The following is a 19,567-nucleotide window of genomic DNA, read 5'->3' on the forward strand; positions in this document are numbered from 1 at the left end:
AAGACAGCAATGACTTTTAAACTCAAATTTTTATTTTACAGTTTGCATTTTTCTGACAGAGGGAAGGCAAGAATGAACACACTGCAGATAATACAAGCAACAATGTATATGGTAGATGGTACTGTCCACTTTTAACAGTAATTTGAAACTACATAGTGAGCTCCTGTAAAATAAAAAACAATTATTTACTGTATATAATATTAATTCATGATGTATATTAAAAAGAAAAATATTAGAAAATACAATTAGAACAAGAACATTATGAATAAAGACCATAATAATTTCTTTTAATCTACTGTTGTTGTTTTTTGTTTGTTTTTTCTCCCTTAATTCAATACTTTCTATAAGAATAAAGTTCAACTACCATCTGGTAAAATATGAACTCTAATTTCTTTCTTATGACTAGAAATCCAGCATCAACTCTGTTAACACTTGTATATATATATATTTTTTTTCCCCTCTGACAGGAATTTTCTTGAGAATTTAAAAAGAAAATTGAAGTGATTATGATATAAAACTGATTAGCAGAATCACTTAATACATTCTGCACTGCCAACATCTTTCCAATTATGGATATCTACTATTTTGTGTCCTGCTTGAAGTCAATTTTGCAATGGTTAAATTAAAAAACAAATGTAAATAATATAACACTTCATACCTTAATAACATAAAACATAACATATTAACTCAATATTTTGCTATTACAGCTTTGTCAGAAGCTATCAATTTCCTATCACTTTGCTAACCTGGCTGAATAATAAAAACAAAGTGTACTTTACAATTTTGTAAGGAGACTTCTAAGTACTAAGTTAAGCTTTTTTTTAATACATTTTTTACCTTAGATAGAAACAATGATCTTTGAAAGTTAACATTTTCCTAATCTTAACTCACTGACTGTCGATTTGCCATGTATGATATAGTTTGCCTTTGGCAGCTGAATACAAGTATCCTGGCATACAACATACAGCTTGCAAAACTTCTGCACAAGTTTAAAGCAGCTACAGTTAGGGGGTTAATAAAAATGTGGATACCCACTATAAAACTTTGCAGTTATAATATGAAGAAAAAAGCTCATCCTGACAATGAGATATAACAGATATTTGTTATTAATATTTCTTAGTCACATTTAAGTTTAAAATAATGGAATTTCATTTATAACATTATTTTTGATAGTTATGGTTTGTTACTGGAAAACATTTAATTTTCCATTGCCATTTCCATCTCTCACAATTATTCTGTTATAAGACTTAGAAAGTTCTAAAAATTTCAAGATTATTTTTAGCAGTAAGTGTATTTGGCCAAAAAAAAATAAATAAAAAAATTACCTAAATTAAACAAAATTCCTTGTTTTTCATTTTCAGAGTCATGAAAAACACTATTTAAATTCTTAAAAACCTACCTATGTATATTGGATACCTATTTACAAGTAATGCTGAACCTTTCTAAAAGAACCTGAAAGCTTTAAAGAAATTTAGGGGATAACTGGATGTATAACAGTACAACTATTATAGATTTATTTTCTTACATATCATGATAAATATGCTTTACTTTCACCCAACAATAAAGCTATGTAAAACTAAAATTAACTTTATCACAAGTCAGTGCCCATATACAAAGTATATATGTTTGGCCATCCAGATATTTTTTTATATTTGATAGTAATACACCCAAGCATTGGAAATAATTATGGACACAGTGAGGAAAAAACAGAACAAAAAGCAAACACTATGGGAATGCCACCCTCTTTATCAGGGACAAATGAACTGAAAGAGAATACAGTCACCTGATAATATGCAACACTGCAACTGTCATTTAACTAATCACTAAACTGTCACATCACAGCAAATTCTATAAATGTACAGCCAGTTATAATGTGCTTGACAGACGTGGCAAGAGCCAGTTATCATTCTCAGGAATGATATACCACATGAAAAATGTAAAATGAGAACTTTACATGTTAAGTATACTCTTGTGGTAAGACCCTGAAAAGGTTATTTGAAACTTGTACTGTTAATAATAAATGCTAAGTACTTCAAAGTGTAGAGACACCAGTCAAGTGCAAATAAGTGTGAATGTTACTTCAAGAAATATAAAGTTCACGACATGGTCTTGATGGACATAAAACTGCTGCTCAGGAGTGATCAGACCAAATGACTGAATGAAAATGGCATCAGATTACAATCAGTAATTAGAATGAGCAATTCTGGAAATATGCCTTTTACAAGCTCAAGTTATTTAGTAATAATAATACCAGTTTGTGCAACAATAGAGAGAAAAGCAGCACCGTTGTAAATATGTAACAACTGCAGTGAAGCACAGTAACTTATGAACACAAGTCTGGGGCTGTATCCCAACCCACTCTTTCAATAATCTACACAAAAGTGACTGCATTCTACAGATGAAAACTAAAGACTGATTCTGGATTTATCAGAAACATGACTCACTGGACAGGAATTTGTCTCAGCTAGACACCCAAATGTGCAGCGTGACAAAACAATATACTGATTTTGAAAACACAACCAACCATAAATGGCACACACATAATCCAACTGTGAACATTTTTGAGCTGATACAAAAATCTGAGAGTTAAAATGTAACCAAACAATTTGCATGAACAGATGTGAGTAATATAAAATATTTGGAACAATGTTCTACACTATATGACAGTATGGAAACAAGATGAAATACTCTGTGTAAACATAGAGCTTGGAGAAATACTAGTATAACATGCAACTCATATGTTTTTATTTTGTATTTTCTGTGATAGTGTTTTGTACCATCAATAACTTCATCAACTAGTTGTCACTACTCAAGAGGTACTGATTTCTGAAGTGTATTGCTTGCATTTCAATAATTCCATGTCTTTATATATATACAATATCACTACATGAAATCCCAACCAAACAAATAATCACTTCAGTAAACTCATTAATGATGTATAGAGGATATTTTAATTCGAGAAATTAAAAACCTCATAGCATCAAATTTGTTTTTTAAATGTATGCTCAATATTTCTTTCACAAACATTCTGTTAAAATACAAACTAACTGACAACAGTACAAATGTACATACAAAGCTTTGTACAGTCAGTTACAGTTTGTGTTTTAGTGGAATGCTCCCACAAAAGCTGTAAAGAAAACACTGAGTGCCCATTTAAAGAAAAATAATAAAATCAGGTTATGAAGTCATTTACTTCTAGAATTTAAATGACTTCAGTATATTGGCTACAAATGGCAGTCTTTTCTTCAAGATTGATTTCAGAGTAAACATGTTATAAATACACAATAATGAGACTTACCATAATAGCATTGACAATATCATTGTTATTGTTCTTGAGAGCTCTCACAGCTTTAGTTCTGGAAACATTGGCTTGAGACATAACTAATTCAATATCTTTGCTTTCAACACCTGCCTCATCCACCTGTATAAATATCATTACTGGTTTCATAAAAGGAAATCATCTCTGCTGATAAACACATTACAAAAGCCAGAAATATTTCATTGAAGAATCAAAAATACAGAAATAACACACTAAAATGTGTAAAATGTCTTCTCTCTTTTTACAATATAATATTTATCAAGCTTTAAATTATGTGAAATGGAAGTACATTTGAAGAACACCTTTGCAATGTTTCTAGTTTTCAGCTGTATCATTGATTTGTCCACTGTATGAGTAAAAGACATCTCATAAGAACATACATATAACACAAGTTTGGACTCAAGTCGTACCCCTCACTTTTACATATATGGCTTATAGAGCAACTGTATATTAATTTTTTAAGAGAATGCCACCCCAGGTTCTCCTAGAACAAGCTGTCTTTAGCAGCTCTTTATCTTTCAGTATCTCTCTGTAAACTCTGCATGTCTACCCAAGCATCCCCCCCCCAATTTACAACATTATAATACACACACTACTTTTTTAGATATTGAAATGTATATGTTACGTATGTTGCAATAACTTATTTAAATAAATTTTGCCTTTGAAATGTCACTCTATACTCATGTTTCTAAAACAGGCAGTTGCCACCCATTCAACCAAATTACATTAAGAACAAAACAGTTGTTAATTCGGTATCTTAGTTTTATGAGAGAACAACAAAAGATATTTTATCATCATGATCTTGGATGCTTTTACAAAAATACTTTAACAGTAACCTCTCTTTACTAGTTAGAATAATACTTTCCTTGGTAAATTCTTTAACCAAACTAATTAAAGGTCATTTGGTTCCTACAATCTTAGTTCTCTCTGGTGTAATGATTTCTGATGAATATTTCTAGTTATATCAGATTATATTTATTGTGTTAAACTACCTTAGTTCTGAATCCATAGTTTATTCCTTTAACATTCACCTTGATTTATTAAATAATAATACACTTAATTAACATACTTCTTCATCGTCTTCTTCAGATTCTTCTTCAATTGGTTGGGAAATGGCAGCTCTTGTTGGTTCACCTACAGCCAGTCCTGGTTCAGGAGTTTTGAATTTCTCAGCTGCTGCCATCTGTGCTTGCTGACTGAGGTCTTCAATCTTAAAAGTAATAACACAAATGGTTTTTGAAAACAATAGAAGTTTCATAATTCACCACTTTAAAACCAAGTTGAGAATTTCTTACCTGTCATTAAATAAAACCATTTTAAGTAATTCACTTAACCCAGTTACCATCATATTCCTTAACTTTCAGAAGGCAAGAACATAAAACAGTTATTAATTTGACATCTAATTTTTACAATGTAGCAACAGATATTAATATAATTTAGGTTTAAAGTATCTGAACAGACAGTGTTGCAAAAGATACAAGCTAATAAAACTGTCAAAACAGGTAACAGATGTTACAGTTCACAGAAACTACTAAAATTAGCAGAACAGGTATTATGAATCACAGAAGCTACTATACACTACCAGAACAGATGCAGTACCTTGCAAAAGTATTTATTACTTACATATAATGTAACATTTTGAAGACATACAAATAATGCAATCAATATTTTTAATGAACTTGTTTCTTTTCAAAATTCTAATTACCAAACTTAACATTGATTTGTGAAGAAGGTTGAATGTCAAAGAAACCAGCAAAAAAATTCATAAACCAAAGTTTTTTGGATAGGTCTCCACCAACTTTGCATAAGGGAATGGTGTAATTTTTGCCCATTCTTCATGCCAAAATTGCTCTCGTTCTGACAAGTTTGTTGGGGGTTGTTGATGGACGGCAGTCTAACTCTCACAAAATATTTTTCATTGGATTCAAGTCAGAACTTGTGACTGGGCCACTCTAAAATATTCACTTTCTTCTCTTAAAACTGCTTCAATGTGGAATTAACCTTGTGCTTAAGGTCATTGTCCTGTTGAAATGTAAATTTTGGGCCCAGTTTTAAAATCTTTGTTGACCCAAGCAAGTTTTCCTCTAGGATTCTCTTGCATCATCTATCTTCCCCTCAATCCTGACAAGCTTCCCAGTCCTTGCTGATGAGAAGTATCCCTATAATATGATGTTGTCACCACCATGCTTGACAGTTAGGATGATGATCTGCATGTTTGTTCCAAACATATTTAGAACAAAAATCTCATTTTTTGTCTCCTCTTACCACAAAACCTTCAATTACATCTCTGCAGTATTATTTATATGCTTTGTTGCAATCTCCATTTGAAATTTGAGATGATTCTTTTTCACTAATGGTTTCTTTTTGCCACTCACCTATACAGGCCAGCTTTGTGTAGGAATTGGTATATTGTCAATGGACAAACACTTATTTCCATCTCACACATGGAACTTTGCAAATCTTTCAAAGTCAATGGTTGGTTTCACTAACCAGTTTCCTTCTTTCCTGGCTGCTCAGGTTTGAAGGGTGGTCTGATCTCAATAGTGACTTGGTGGTATTAAACACAATCCACTTCTTAAAGTACTCAAAGGGATAATCAGGGACTATGAAATTTTCTTGCAACCTTCTTCTGATCTGTGCCTCTCTACCACTTTATCCATAACTTGTTTAAAAAGCTCCTTGGTCTTTATAGTTGGTTTTTCGATAACACATGCATTTAGTTTGAAGTTAAACTACTTTGTTTACACACAGACAGAGACCATTACATTAATTTTGTAACATTACAAACAAATAATATGCACCTGAACTGATTTAAAGTTGCTATGGCAAAAGGGTTAAAACTTATGCAATTGAGAATATTTTTTGATAGATTCTTCTAATATTCTAATCTTATTTGATAATCTAATTTACTTTACTTACATAATATCAACATTTTTTTAGCTTTCTCAGTCAGGACTAGATTGTGCAGATTCTAAGTATAAGGTCTCACTTGAAAGTTTCATGATTGCCAACTCAAGTGGCTACAAAATATGGAAACTATGCAGGGAAGGGGGGGAGGCGATACCTTGCAAGACAATGTAACAGAAGTTACAATTCATAAAAGCTACAACAAAACTATCAAAACAGATGTTACAAATTACAGAAGCTATCAGAACTATCTTTTCTAAAGTTCAAAAATATTTTTGCAGGTTTGACTTGATTATTCCAGTGGCAAGTGCATAATATAATTATATTTAACAGGTCTTCCTGACTAACTTATTAACTTATACCATTCCTTTCTCACCTTAGCTTCACCAAAGACAATATAAGTATCAGAAGCTGGACTTTTGTACACACTGGGTTTGGTGATCACAAACAGAATGTTTCTTGACTTACGAACGGTGACTCTACTAACTCCAGACACCTCCTTCAGTCCCAGTTTGGACATCACCTTTCTGGCTTTCTTCTCACTTCGGCTCTGCTTAGCTTTGCTGACCATTTCCTCTGTAATACCTGCTGCTTCAGCCATCTAAACCATCATTTAATTTATATGAATAAGTCATTAGGAAGGACAGACTAATGAAACATAAATCAAATGGGTGTAATATAATATATTTGATTAATTATAACTACTAGTACTTTTCTTAGTACTGTTTTATAAAGAATCTCACATTCAAACAATAATAATAATAACAAAAACAGATAAAAAATTATAGTATAAACCACAAACAAGGATAAACCCAAAATGTATCAGTGTTAAACTACCATAAAAGTGGGGTTCATCTCAACCTCTTTTGTCTCAGTAAAAGTTTTAGCCAGAAAGTTCAGATATGCTAATTAGATTTGTGAATTCTGTTGGAGTTAGAACCAAGTATATTTCATTTTACTAACTGTTTCTAGATCCACCACTATCAAAATACATTTTTGGTCAGAGTTTCTCAAGATATTTTAATGCACTAGGTTATAATAACAACACTTTTTGAACAATGTATAAGCTTAATACTCATATCATGAAAGCATCAAGTACAAGTGGCAGTGTTAAACATGAATTAAAAAAATTCATACTGTTAAACAGAAATGCAGCATACAGTGTCCTGAATTTCTCAAATATTTCCTCTTATATGTAAGAGTAATAATAAATATTTTAATGAATTTTCCCTACTTTACTACTGTTGGTAAAGATACAAGTCGAAGCATTCCATCAAATGTCCTTTTTTTAAAAAAAAATCTGCTTCTTTAACACTAGAAAAGGATGGAACAAAGCATTTGTGTTGTTACTTTTTACAGTTATATTTAAAATTCAAGCTACTTTAATATCAATGTATACCAGTAAACTTTGCAACAAAATGTAGTTTGTAATTCATGTTTTAATCATATATAATTTTATCTCAAGTTGAAAAAAAAAAAATCTCAATCTTCATTTTTACATAGCATGTGACATTTCTCTGCTCTTTGCTGCACATCCTAAAAATTTCTAAGTTTCTGAGGACTAACATTTCTACATTAGATATCTCAAAATATTATTCTTGCTGTAATATAACATGTGCCGTAAAGTAAAATGTACATAAAGCACCCTGTATGTAACACGTTATCTTTAAAAAAGTGAATAATTCTCTGACATGTGACAGAGAAAGTTTTAATTTAATACTTTCATTAAAACTTAGTTTTCTTACAACTGCTTTCGAGTTCCTTTGTTTCTATAGTTTGGTACTGCAGAGAGTTCCTCAACCCAGTAAGAAAAATATTCTAACATACATATATCTTAGCCAGTTAAATTATAATAGTTTTAGGTCTGTATTTTTAGTACGTCCCCTCAACTACACATTGAAAAAACATAAAAAGAAATCAACTAAAGTGCTAACAACACAATTACAAATAAAACAACTTTCATCTAGGCTTAAAGAACAGAGAAGGCACAAGATCTACAAGTTCTAAATTTTTTGTTTTTCATGTATATACTTTATTTACCATTATAAAGGTGAATAAAATATACAAATTAGAATCTTACTAGGCTAGATAAAAAAAAGACAACTCAAAATCAACAGCATTTTCTGGACAAAAAGACTGTTATAGCTTGATCAAGAATGCTGGTAACTTATTGCTGTGTTTAAATAAACCTTCCCTGTTGTGATAATTTGCTCTGACATTAAGTGACAGTAAAGCAATGAACCTAAATGGCTAAATTATTTGAACTGTATTAGCTTCAGCTGTAAAAATAAATTGTGTAAAAGGCCTCAGTACAGAAACCCAAATACCAGTTACAGTCCATTAAAGTTTTCAAAGATGCTATTTATACACTGTCTAAAGTTCCAGTAAATAGGTTACATTTGTTCATAACTATATGTAGTTATTCTATAAAGATGGTATAAAGGATTTGAAAATATTTCATATTATTTTGAGAAGGTTATAAGGTCAGTCAATCGTCTGTTTTTTTGAACTTCACAGTTACATGTTAATTAAAAGGTCAGTCAAAAATTAATGAGCCTGTATGCAGAGGGTTAACCATTAAAACTATGTGGTCTGATACCTAAACAGAAAAGTAACACAGTGAACCTTTGTTCATTTCAAACATCTGTAGAAACTTGAATATTCTAATAAATATAAAAACTTCACTCCTTTTTATGGTCGATATCAGATGTATAATTTTGTGGGATTCTCATTAAAGATCTAATCACCATAAAAAAATGTGCACAAATAAGCCTATAATAAATATAATACAAGAATTTGTAAATTTGTTATAAACCTAGGCAGATGAATAGATATTAAATACACTGTGTTTACATACTTCAGACATTTCTGTACTATGTTTGGATTATGTTAATTATATCAATTTTGTGAGATTAATACAGTCCACTGTGTACATTTAAACTCAGTTCGAAACCAAAAGTCTGTGCACCTTTTTGTAAGTTTGTGCTATGAGATGATTATTTTTGCTCATCACTGCAGATATTGTGAAAGTTCTATGAACTCATTATAATTTCCATTACTTTAAAAATTTGTTAAAACTAAAATATTATTTTGGGTCATCTGTTAATATACCACTTTTGATTTGTTATAAAAAAATTGAAATAATTTAGAACAAAACTAGAGATACTGACTTTCATGTAAAAAACAAATATTCATAAAGTATCCAAATGACTCACCTGTTCCTGACTAGTTGATTGAGTCCCAGAGGTTTCAGGTTCTTCCAACTCGGGGACAGAATCTTCACTGTCGGAATCTGTACCTGATTCATGAGCTGAAAATATAACTTACCTATGTATTCATACATTTAATTTTTTTTTTTTTTTTAAATTTTGGAGTAATTTCACATTTTTGATTTTTTATTCAGTATAATTCTCTTTCATTCAAAACTCCTGACATCAAGTAATTTCTTAATCCCCTGACCAAACCTTGCCAAGAAAACAGCTGCTTCCAGTAAATTACTTCATCATTTTAACTAGCTAAAAAAAGTAACATATCAGAACAAACATAAAACATCTATTTTAAGTTTGGTTTGTTTTGAATTTGGAGCAAAGCTACACAATAGCTATCTGTGCTGGCTGTCCCTAATTTAGTAGTACAAGACTGGAGGAAGAAAGCTAGTCATCACCACCCACTGCCAACTCTTTCACCAACAAATAGTGAGACTGACCATTGCTGTATAATGCCCCCACAAATGAAATGGCAGCAGTTTGGTGTGACAGGGTTTCAACCAGTGACCCTCAGATTGCAAGTTGAATGCCCTAACCACCTGGCCTATCTATTTTGAAAGGCCAAGCTTGTCATTCTAAAGAGAGTAAAATTGTTTCCAGGTCACCGTGTATAGATACCTTTTATGAATTATTGTGCTGATATGCGATTTTATTTTCAACTAATACTTAATATGTTAATTTCTACATAACTTACTTCTAACTAAATATTCAAAATTTAGAATAAATTTAAAAAAATATAAATTATTTGTTTGTATTTGTTTCAGACACAAAGCTACACAAGTGCTCTTTGGCTTAACTATCATTAAACTGAAAATACTACAGAAAAGGCAGCAGCCAATATTTACTACCAACTCTTGGGCTATTTAAAAGAATTGTAAGATTTGACTGTCACTTTTATAATGCACCCATAATTCCAAACAGGACATGATTTTGTAGCAACAGGATACAAACCATGGAACCTGATTCATAGTCCATAGATGATGACCAACCAATTAATTCCATTAATATATAACATGCTACAACCTTTCAGATTTCCAATGTATTTCTTTACTCATAATCTACTGATCCATTTCTTGTAAACTTACCACTATCATTTGTTTTTACCACTTTCTCCTGCGCAGTTTCAACATCAACAACACTAAGCTCTGGCATGGTTTGTGTTTAAATGGACAATAAAGAACACAAAATATGCAGAAAATTCTGTGAAAAAATAAAAAAAACTGCTACTTTGGAAGTGGTTCAAACATTTTTTATACAAATAATAAATGATCAAGTAATTCACATGCACTTATATTGTTATTTTAAATAAATTACATATAATAATGCAACGTTGCTGCAACTATTCAGTTTACCAGTCTAAACCAAATATCTGTTTCTAGATTTCTAAGATATACATAACACAGTCATGCAGCCTTATCTTAATGCTTATAAACCTGATAAATTTTGCTAAGTTTTTATTTTATATATCAGAGATTACTTTAACAGCCATTAACATAACAGAAATAACTTCAGAACCATTTTAGCCTGTACAGGACAAGTGGAGGTTACCACAAAGTTACCTTATGGTTTGAAACAAAATTTAGTACAATTATATCTACAAATAGTTCATATACTTTGGTTTATGCAAAAAACTTTGATTAATTTCTTTAACTAATGATAAATAATAAGCTTGTTATTTTAAAACATATTACTGAAGAGTACTAGTGTATCTATGTACAAAACTTCAGAGTTCTGATTAACTAGAAACCCTAAGCACTGATTTCAAAACTAGGTAGAAGCATGTTTCCTTAATGAAATAATTTTGGAAACAATCAACAGAATAAACAAAGAAATTTGAAATTAGTTATCCATAATACTGCATGCACAGTTTTATAATATCACAAACTTGTAAAACACAGAGCAATTGTACCCATCTGTTAAGTAAAACTTAACAAGTAGCAAGCTGAAATTCATAACATTATTAAAATGTGCAAAACAAACCACAATTAAGTAAACGTGTTAAGCAAACATCAAAAGGGCAAGAATGTCAATTAAACATTAAACACTTTCAGAACTAAAAATCAACTGAAACTGTATTTGTATTTTTTAAATTTTTGTTTTGCTGATAGTTCTTGTACCAATAAAAACAAATAACTTTGAAAAAATTGAGTATTCAAGTTAGAAATAACTAAAAAATCTAATATTTTTTGTAATCTAATTTAATAACACTTATCTTTAAACTTTCAAAACATGAATAAGACAATGGAGTTTTTTTTTTGTCGTTGCTTTTTCAGAAGTGATTATGCAGTGGGGAAGTTCTGATTTAGAGACAGTAATGTGACCCTTATTTTCTTTCAAAATGAAAAACCCAAATTTGACACCTGTTGTTAGTAATATATTTGAATTAGCTCTACTGATGGGGCTGATGAGTAGATCTACCAACCCTAATAAGTACATTGGAATATGTTGTTACAAAGCATTTATTAAGTTATAATTAAACAAACACTAAGACGTACTTTTAGAAATGTGTTTTTCTACCTCATAACACAGGTTAGAGTTTTGAAACAAAGCATCCAAGTAGTAGTTGTACATCTTGAATAGTGATAAATACACATTTCAAGTGAGCATGAATATTTCTAGGGAAACTTCAAAAGAGTTTAGGGATATTTATTACATGTGAACAATATGTGCAGATATTTATTTGACCAGACATTTCTAAATTTACTACTGAATAAAATACAGGGAAGGTAACTAGATAAAATATTTTAATTTAAAAGACTTATAAGAGTTTTATATTGTTAAGTGCAAAATAATGCAGTATGTCCAGCTAAACTGACACTAAGAAAACCTTAAAAACTTTCAGTTGTTTTATCTACAATGCCCAACAACACTTGATTCAGGTGTTTCAAAATTAATGGATATGCCAACTGTGTAAGAAATGTTTTAAATGTTCCAGGATAGCAACACAAGAAAAAAAATAGATAATTTAGAGCATTGGCTAACAGTACTACTAACCTACACAAGCAAAGAAATTTCAAACATATAGTATTAGAGTGTCATAAATTTTATTCTTCTAGACTCCTTGCAAGTCTTAGAAATTAACTTGTCCATTAATGCTAGACAAAACAGATACTTTTTAAAGCTTATTAAAATTATAAAAGAACAGACATTTATAATACAGTACATCAGATAACAACTAGTTTTTTTGTTGTATTTATTTTACTCTTTTGTATTTGTACTTTGGTGTATTTGATTCTTGCATAACAATGAAAAAATAATCTCTTATCATTCCAGTAATACCATTTTATGGAACACAGTATCAACTGTTGTATTTACACTTTAGTACCTAGCTTTTTGTTTTTTTGTATTATTAATATTAATATCATTATATTACTATAAATTCTGACAAATTTACCAAAACTTGCTGGCAAAATATTATAAAGTACATACAATAATAATCATATACAGATATTTAACAGTTATAATTCATTTTGTCAAAGAACATCCAGTTACAAATTAATACAGAAATTAGTTTAATATTTTGAACTTAACTATTATAAGTCAGTAATTTTTTACTTGTTTTTGTTATTTATTAATTCATTCTTGTTTCTACAGAAGTTCACACCTGTGCAGCTTTCATTGTAAAAAATATAATTATACTGATAAAGATAAAATATTCCATCTTCACACACTGAACATGATTCATATTTATAGTTTTTGTTCTGTCAAAATTATACTTAGTCTGTTGCACACAATTCTGCTTAAATTAAGATGTGTACATTTTACAGTTACTATACATCAACTGTAATTTGTTTTGTATGTTTCAAATACTATGAGAGAATACTCTTACAATAGTGCACCAAGAATTAGTCAATCAAACAAAATAACAGTTACAATTTTCAGAACTTAAAGTTTGGGTTATTTTTAATGAGTGTAACAAATGTCACACACACACTCACACTGAAATTTCCAAAATTCATAAGAATATATACAGTATTCATATATTAATACAAATACCAAGTTAAAGTCACAAACACTTAAAATAATTGCATTTCAAGGCTTCAGTTAAGATAGAATACATAAGTGAATACAGGCCCAGGTGAGGACAATGAAGAATGCATGGGACTGTTTAATAAAGCATGCAATAGTAACTGTTATTATTACCGATACCCTAATAATATACACTGGTACTACAAGTACTAGGACTAACTCAGTTATAATCATTTGCAGTAACACTAACACCACATTATTATTAACTGCTGATACCAATAGTATTATACAACTATTACTTGTAATACTGATAGTATAATACTAAGAAAGACTATGTACTAACATCTAAGTAAAGAAGTTATAAATTAAATTTAATATCAGTATTGTAAGACTAGAGAAATAAGTTTTTCAATTTCAAATTTCATGCACGAATCAATTAACACATATTAAACCAGGCACAAATATAATTTTACACAAAAAATAAGTCATGATATGCATTAAAATCGTTAAACAAATACATGTGCAATATTTAAATTTTGAAAACCAAGTATGATTTTGAAAAGAAAAAAAAAACAGTTCTCACACTACACAAAGCCTCTAGCCTTATCCCTCCACTACACGAGGTTAATGTTAACATACTCACTAGGTGGCAGCCATATCAATTCTATTTGCTTTGTGATATTTTATGTTTCCCAATAATAATAATATAAAACTGGTTGTATCACCTTCAATTTTAAAAGGTTTGTTTAGGTATCACGAACGATGGAGTAATGACGGCTTTCCTTGCTATTCAGCATCAGCGAAACATAATTTTTATTTATCTATAGCTTTAAACTACTTTGTTTCTGTAACTTTGCCTTGAAACTAATATAACTATTTGTGTGAATGATTTTGTGCCTTAAATATATTTATAAAATTATTTGCAATTTGTATATCCTCAAAATGTATACTTTAATACTTTATGAAACTAAAAAGACACTCAGTGAGTGACATTTTCGCTCTATAATGTTTTTGAGTACTTTGAAAACTAATCTAAATTATTAATCAATAAATCCCCACCCTAAAAACTTGTAGGCCTGTGAACTAAGATCATGTTTCTTTCTTAACCTGAAGATGATTTAGGAAGGTCGAAACGCTGGTCTCTCCTTATCAATAAAAGTGTTAATACCCTTACCAGCCGTTCTGACATACATTTTTATTTCAAATGGATTTCTTGTTGTCAAGAATGTGATCTAAGATCCTTTATCTCAAATTTCCGTTGATTTCCATCATGACGAAAGTGCAATCTTGAACTTTTTCGTACATACGCCAAAGGTTAAACAAGTGGTTCTTGGGAGAAACTTAACATTGTAGTAACCTTGATGAAAATCAGATAAAATATTTTCAAGTTATCTTCGAAACACAGAGAGATAAATGCTCAGACAAACATACAGGACTCGGAATAAAAACAATATTTTCGTCCATATTATAATTGCAATATTTAAGCCATAAGTATATGTAATAAAAACTGTAATTGTATCATTTTATTTTATTTTTCGGATTCTTAACAAACAACATTTGTTAAATGATAGCACATATCTACTAAACATTAAACAAAATTATCTTTTGTAGTGGATATTACAATAATCTTTAAAGTATTTTATGTATTTCAATTTCTAATGCCCTGGCCTCAAACATGCACACCCTTTCAGCTCTGGGTGTGATATAATGATAGGGTAAATCATACTATACGTTGATTAAAAAACAAAAATACCAAAGGTGACAATAAATCAGCTGGCCCATTGCCTTCTCGTTGGTTAAAGGTTCAACATTATGAGCAGTCTTGGTAGTTTTTCTTTAAACAAAACAAACAATATACTAATGTCTTAAATATATCTGCACGTTTATATATATATTTCACACTAAACATTTTCATTAAATCATCTGTAAAAATTGCGCGTCAGTGTAATTTATTCACCACTGTTATTTTTGTGCTTTTCAGATATCACGAAACCACTTAAAAGCTTATGTCCGTAATTCTAATTGTGAAAAATTAATTTTACTATTTCTATTCGCAGAAAGAACAAAATATTGTTGTCTTTTGAGCGCAAAGCTGCCAAGGTGCGTGTGTTATTTATTAATGTAGGATGCGATTTTTGAAAGGTTAGTAGCTTTGAAATTGCTGTTCGGTTCCTTATTTACGTTTTCGCTACTTTACTGAATCCTTGTTGTTGTTTTTTTAAGCTTTGATCACACAATGTTTTTTTTTCTCGTTTTTACTTGAGATTTTAACGGACCTTATCTCAAACAGTCAGAGCCGTGAAATTACCACTTGAACCCCAGTTTTTCTGCAGTAATTCCATTTATTCATCTTTTATGCTTCGAATCAAACTGAAACCTCTCATCCAGTAGACAAGTACTGTACCAACTAAATTGGTTTGTTCATAGTTATGCACAAAGCTTCACAGTGAGCTATTTGTGCCATCATGGATATGGAAACCACGTACGCATGGCATACCATTGTACCAATGGAGGTCAAAACTAAAACTCACTACACTAATTATTCTTAGAAGAGTACTTTTTAAACTACCACCCACAGTTATGATAAGAGTTTATTTCCATATCTACTTTTCAAAAGAAAAATGTAGAGAAGGGAGGAGAAAACAAAAAAATTGATCAATCTTTTCATTTATACGACTTTAAAGGCAGTTTTATAAAATAATATTCTTAACTGGCAGTAATCACGATATACCTACCTTTTATTTCAAACATTTCAATGTGTGTGGTAAACCAAGTTTCAACTGTCACAATTTTTAACATATCTTTCAAGCTATAATTAATGGAATCTTAACAAGAAAAGTGGGTGAATTTTTATTTTTTACCTATGCAAGATCCTTTCTTGGTCTGAAGTTAGCGAAAGTATTTCACTTGTTGTTTACGTGCTAGGCTTCAAACGACGTTTATAGTTCATGAGAGTAAAATTGAATAAATACAATTATTTTCTGATTCTTATAAAATCGTAATTATTTATTACGTATACGTAACTGTAAGATGTAATTTCCATATCATTACATATAAATAAATTGTTAAACAAAAAAACTATTTGGCCAAGCGCAGCTTATTGGCTAGCATGGCAGTTTGTGGATCCGACGTTCGCACCCATACTGAGACATTGGCACATGAAAATGATAATCAAATCCTACTATCCGGTCTGAAAAGTAGCCCAACAGTTGTCAGTGTTTTTGTTTTTTTTTAATTTCGCGAAAAACCACACAAGGGCTATTTGCGCTAGCCATCCCTAATTTTTCAGTGTAAGACTAAAGGCAAGACAGCTAGTCATCACCACCCACCATCAACTCTTGGACTACTTTTTACCGACGAATAGTGGGATTGATCGTAACACTATAACAATCCCCCGACTAAAAGGGCAAGCATGTTTGGCGCAACGGGGATGCGAACCCGCGACCCTCAGATTACGAGTCGCACGCCTTAACACGCTTGGCCACAGTTAACAAGGTCCACCGACAATTATGGACTACTTTTTACTGATTGAATCGTGCTTTTGTTTTTATTGAATTTTGCGAAAAGCTACTCGATGGCATTTTTGTACAAGCAGCCACTAATATTAAATTGATAAACTAAAGGAAGGCAGTTGGTGAACATCAATCACCCCAATTCAGAGGCAACTATAATAGATTAATGTGATTTGAGTGATGTTCTAATAACGCACTCATAGCCCCAACGTACATAGCGTAATTTTAACTTCTGGAGGTAAACTTCGGATCTACAATCCAGTACGCCAGCCACTGTTTTCAAAATAGCGGTCGTAAACTTTACAGAGCTCTTACGGCTTCAAACGGCGGAACTCATTTTTGCGACAATGTAATTGAACCCAAGAATTCTAGGGTTAAATGCGAGTATACTTAGCTACATCTAGCCCATGAATGTAAATAATAAAAAAAACAAACTTAAAATCTTCAAATGTGAAAATATTAAAAAAACAAACAACTAAACATTTTAGTAAATTAATAGCAAGATTTTATTATTGGGAAGAAAATATTTCTGCAGAAGTACAAACATAATTTAAGAAAATTGATTGATTGATTGATTTAGTGTTTTATGGCACAAAGCAGCGAGGCTATCTGCGCCAGACATTCGGTAAAAATGTAAAAAAATAAAAAAAATAAAATAAAAAAAAATAAATAAATGTAGTAATAGACACAAATGGAACTGAAGGTAAAACAAAAAAGTATAAAACCAATGTTGACATCTAGTCTACAATGTTAAGATAAAAGGTAGAGTATAAGAAGTTGTAAGGTATTTACTCTAGCAAAAAGGTAATGATCATAACCCACCAGGAAGACTAACAGGTAAGTTCAAGAACCACCGTCAGTCACCTGAAGTTGGTCTTTCCAGTCCTGGTTCCGGGTTATGAGTCAATATGGCCAGTACTAAAAAGTTAATTAGTAAAAGTGTGAAATGATATGCAGTAAAAGTATAATAACAACTCGCCAGGATGACTAACGAGTAGTTCAAACAGGAGCGTTAGTCACCTGAAGTTGGCCTTTCCAGTCCTGGTGTCGAGTTATTTAATGTTCTGGCCATTGTCCAATGTCAAATTGAATGACAGAGATTAAAACTGTAAAAAAGGAACCACAATTAAAAAGGTGTAATGAATAAACATGCAACACTTAAATGAGATTAAAAAGGTTAATGGCCATTAAAAAATTAAAAACATTATCAAGGTGGACAGAGTCACCATCACCAATAACTCTGTCCAATGTTACAGATTGACCCTGGGAAAAAATATGTTTAAAATATTGCCGTCGTTGAGAATTGTAACGATGGCAAGAAAGTAAAACGTGGCTGATAGTGATTTGAGTGTTACACAAATTACACATTGGTGCATCAGTTCCAGATAAAAGAAAATGATGAGTTAAAAAACTGTGACCAATGCGTAGCCTAGTGAGAACAACTTCCTCCTTTCGAACTTTACGGAAGCTAGATGGCCAAAGTCCAATTTTGGGTTTGATTTGAAAAAGTTTGTTGTCACGTTGCTCACTCCAAGTGGATTGCCAGCTGGCACGGAGCCGACCCTTGAAGATAACACCATAGTCCATGTACGGAATAGGCATAGGAGTGATGGTGCTGAAGCAGACATATTTAGCTGCCATGTCTGCAAGCTCGTTCCCGCGAATACCAACATGGCCTGGTATCCAGAAAACTGGATTGAAGTAGCTGCTAATGAGAAACGGGCCAGTCGGTTACGAATATCAGCGAGAATAGGATGTGAGCTAACGTGTAGCGATTCCAAGGCAAGTATAGAACTAAGCGAATCAGTATATATAGTGCAGTTGGAGTACTGCTCAGCTGCAATATGATCCAGGGCAAGAGATATGGCATACAGTTCAGCAGTGAACACAGAAGCTGTAGAAGGGATTCTGCGTGCAACTACTGACCCATAGCAAACCATAGCAGAGCCCACTGAATTACCTGATTTGGAACCATCTGTATAAATAGGAACTGAATGATTGTTTGAAAGATATTCATTGAATAAAAGACGGTACTTCCAATCTGGAGTATCTGCCTTTTTTAGGTGACTGAAAGAAAGGTCACATTTGGGGCTGTAATAAGCCATGGTGGGATGGGCCGACCTGTGGAACATGCAATGTTATCCAAGGACAGACCCAATTCATCCAATTGCTTCCGGATGCGAAGGCCAAACGGAGCAATGACAGATCGTCTGTTCTGAAAAAGTACTGCCCACCGAGGAAGGAAAACACATTTCCAGGTGGGATGCTTTGGTAAGGAATGAAGTTTCGAAGTATATTGTAAAGATAGTTGCAAACGGCGAAGGTGTAGAGAAGGTTCATGAGATTCAATGTATATACTTTGAACTGGAGAGGTACGGAAAGCCCCAGTGCAGAGTCGAAGTCCTTGGTGATGAACGGGGTCCAGCATCTTTAAGGCCAAGGAATCTGGCAGAGCCATAGACCATTGATCCATAATCGAGTTTCGATCTAATAAGAGCACGATATACCTTTAACATTGAACAGCGATCTGCCCCAACTGGTAGAAGAGAGAACACGGAGGATGTTCAGTGCTCTTGTGCATTTGACCCGAAGCT

The 19,567-nt window shown here is 31.7% G+C and overlaps 1 protein-coding gene across 1 annotated transcript; it reads right to left on the bottom strand.

The window, feature by feature from the left end:
- Window positions 1–10: 10 nt before the first annotated feature.
- LOC143222484 (nascent polypeptide-associated complex subunit alpha-like) lies at window positions 11–14,115 on the bottom strand. Its single transcript, XM_076449087.1, has 7 exons — window positions 14,045–14,115; window positions 10,578–10,692; window positions 9,442–9,536; window positions 6,603–6,827; window positions 4,389–4,529; window positions 3,299–3,421; window positions 11–163 (listed from the first exon to the last, which is right to left on the bottom strand). The coding sequence occupies exons 2-7, from the start codon at window positions 10,642–10,644 to the stop codon at window positions 149–151; spliced, it is 666 nt and encodes a 221-aa protein (XP_076305202.1). The 5' UTR covers window positions 10,645–10,692; window positions 14,045–14,115; the 3' UTR covers window positions 11–148.
- Between the last annotated feature and the right edge of the window lie 5,452 nt (window positions 14,116–19,567).

Source organism: Tachypleus tridentatus, chromosome 8 (assembly GCF_004210375.1).
Source record: "Tachypleus tridentatus isolate NWPU-2018 chromosome 8, ASM421037v1, whole genome shotgun sequence".
NCBI lineage: Eukaryota > Metazoa > Arthropoda > Merostomata > Xiphosura > Limulidae > Tachypleus > Tachypleus tridentatus.

Excerpts from the sequence above, each read along its gene's own strand:
- LOC143222484 (XM_076449087.1), bottom strand. The coding sequence starts at position 10,644 with ATGCCAGAGCTTAGTGTTGTTGATGTTGAAACTGCGCAGGAGAAAGTG. Across the intron at positions 6,828-9,441 it reads AATCAACTAGTCAGGAACAG|ATGGCTGAAGCAGCAGGTAT; the intron begins GTGAGTCATTTG and ends ATGATGGTTTAG. Across the intron at positions 3,422-4,388 it reads CTGAAGAAGACGATGAAGAA|GTGGATGAGGCAGGTGTTGA; the intron begins GTATGTTAATTA and ends ATATTTATACAG.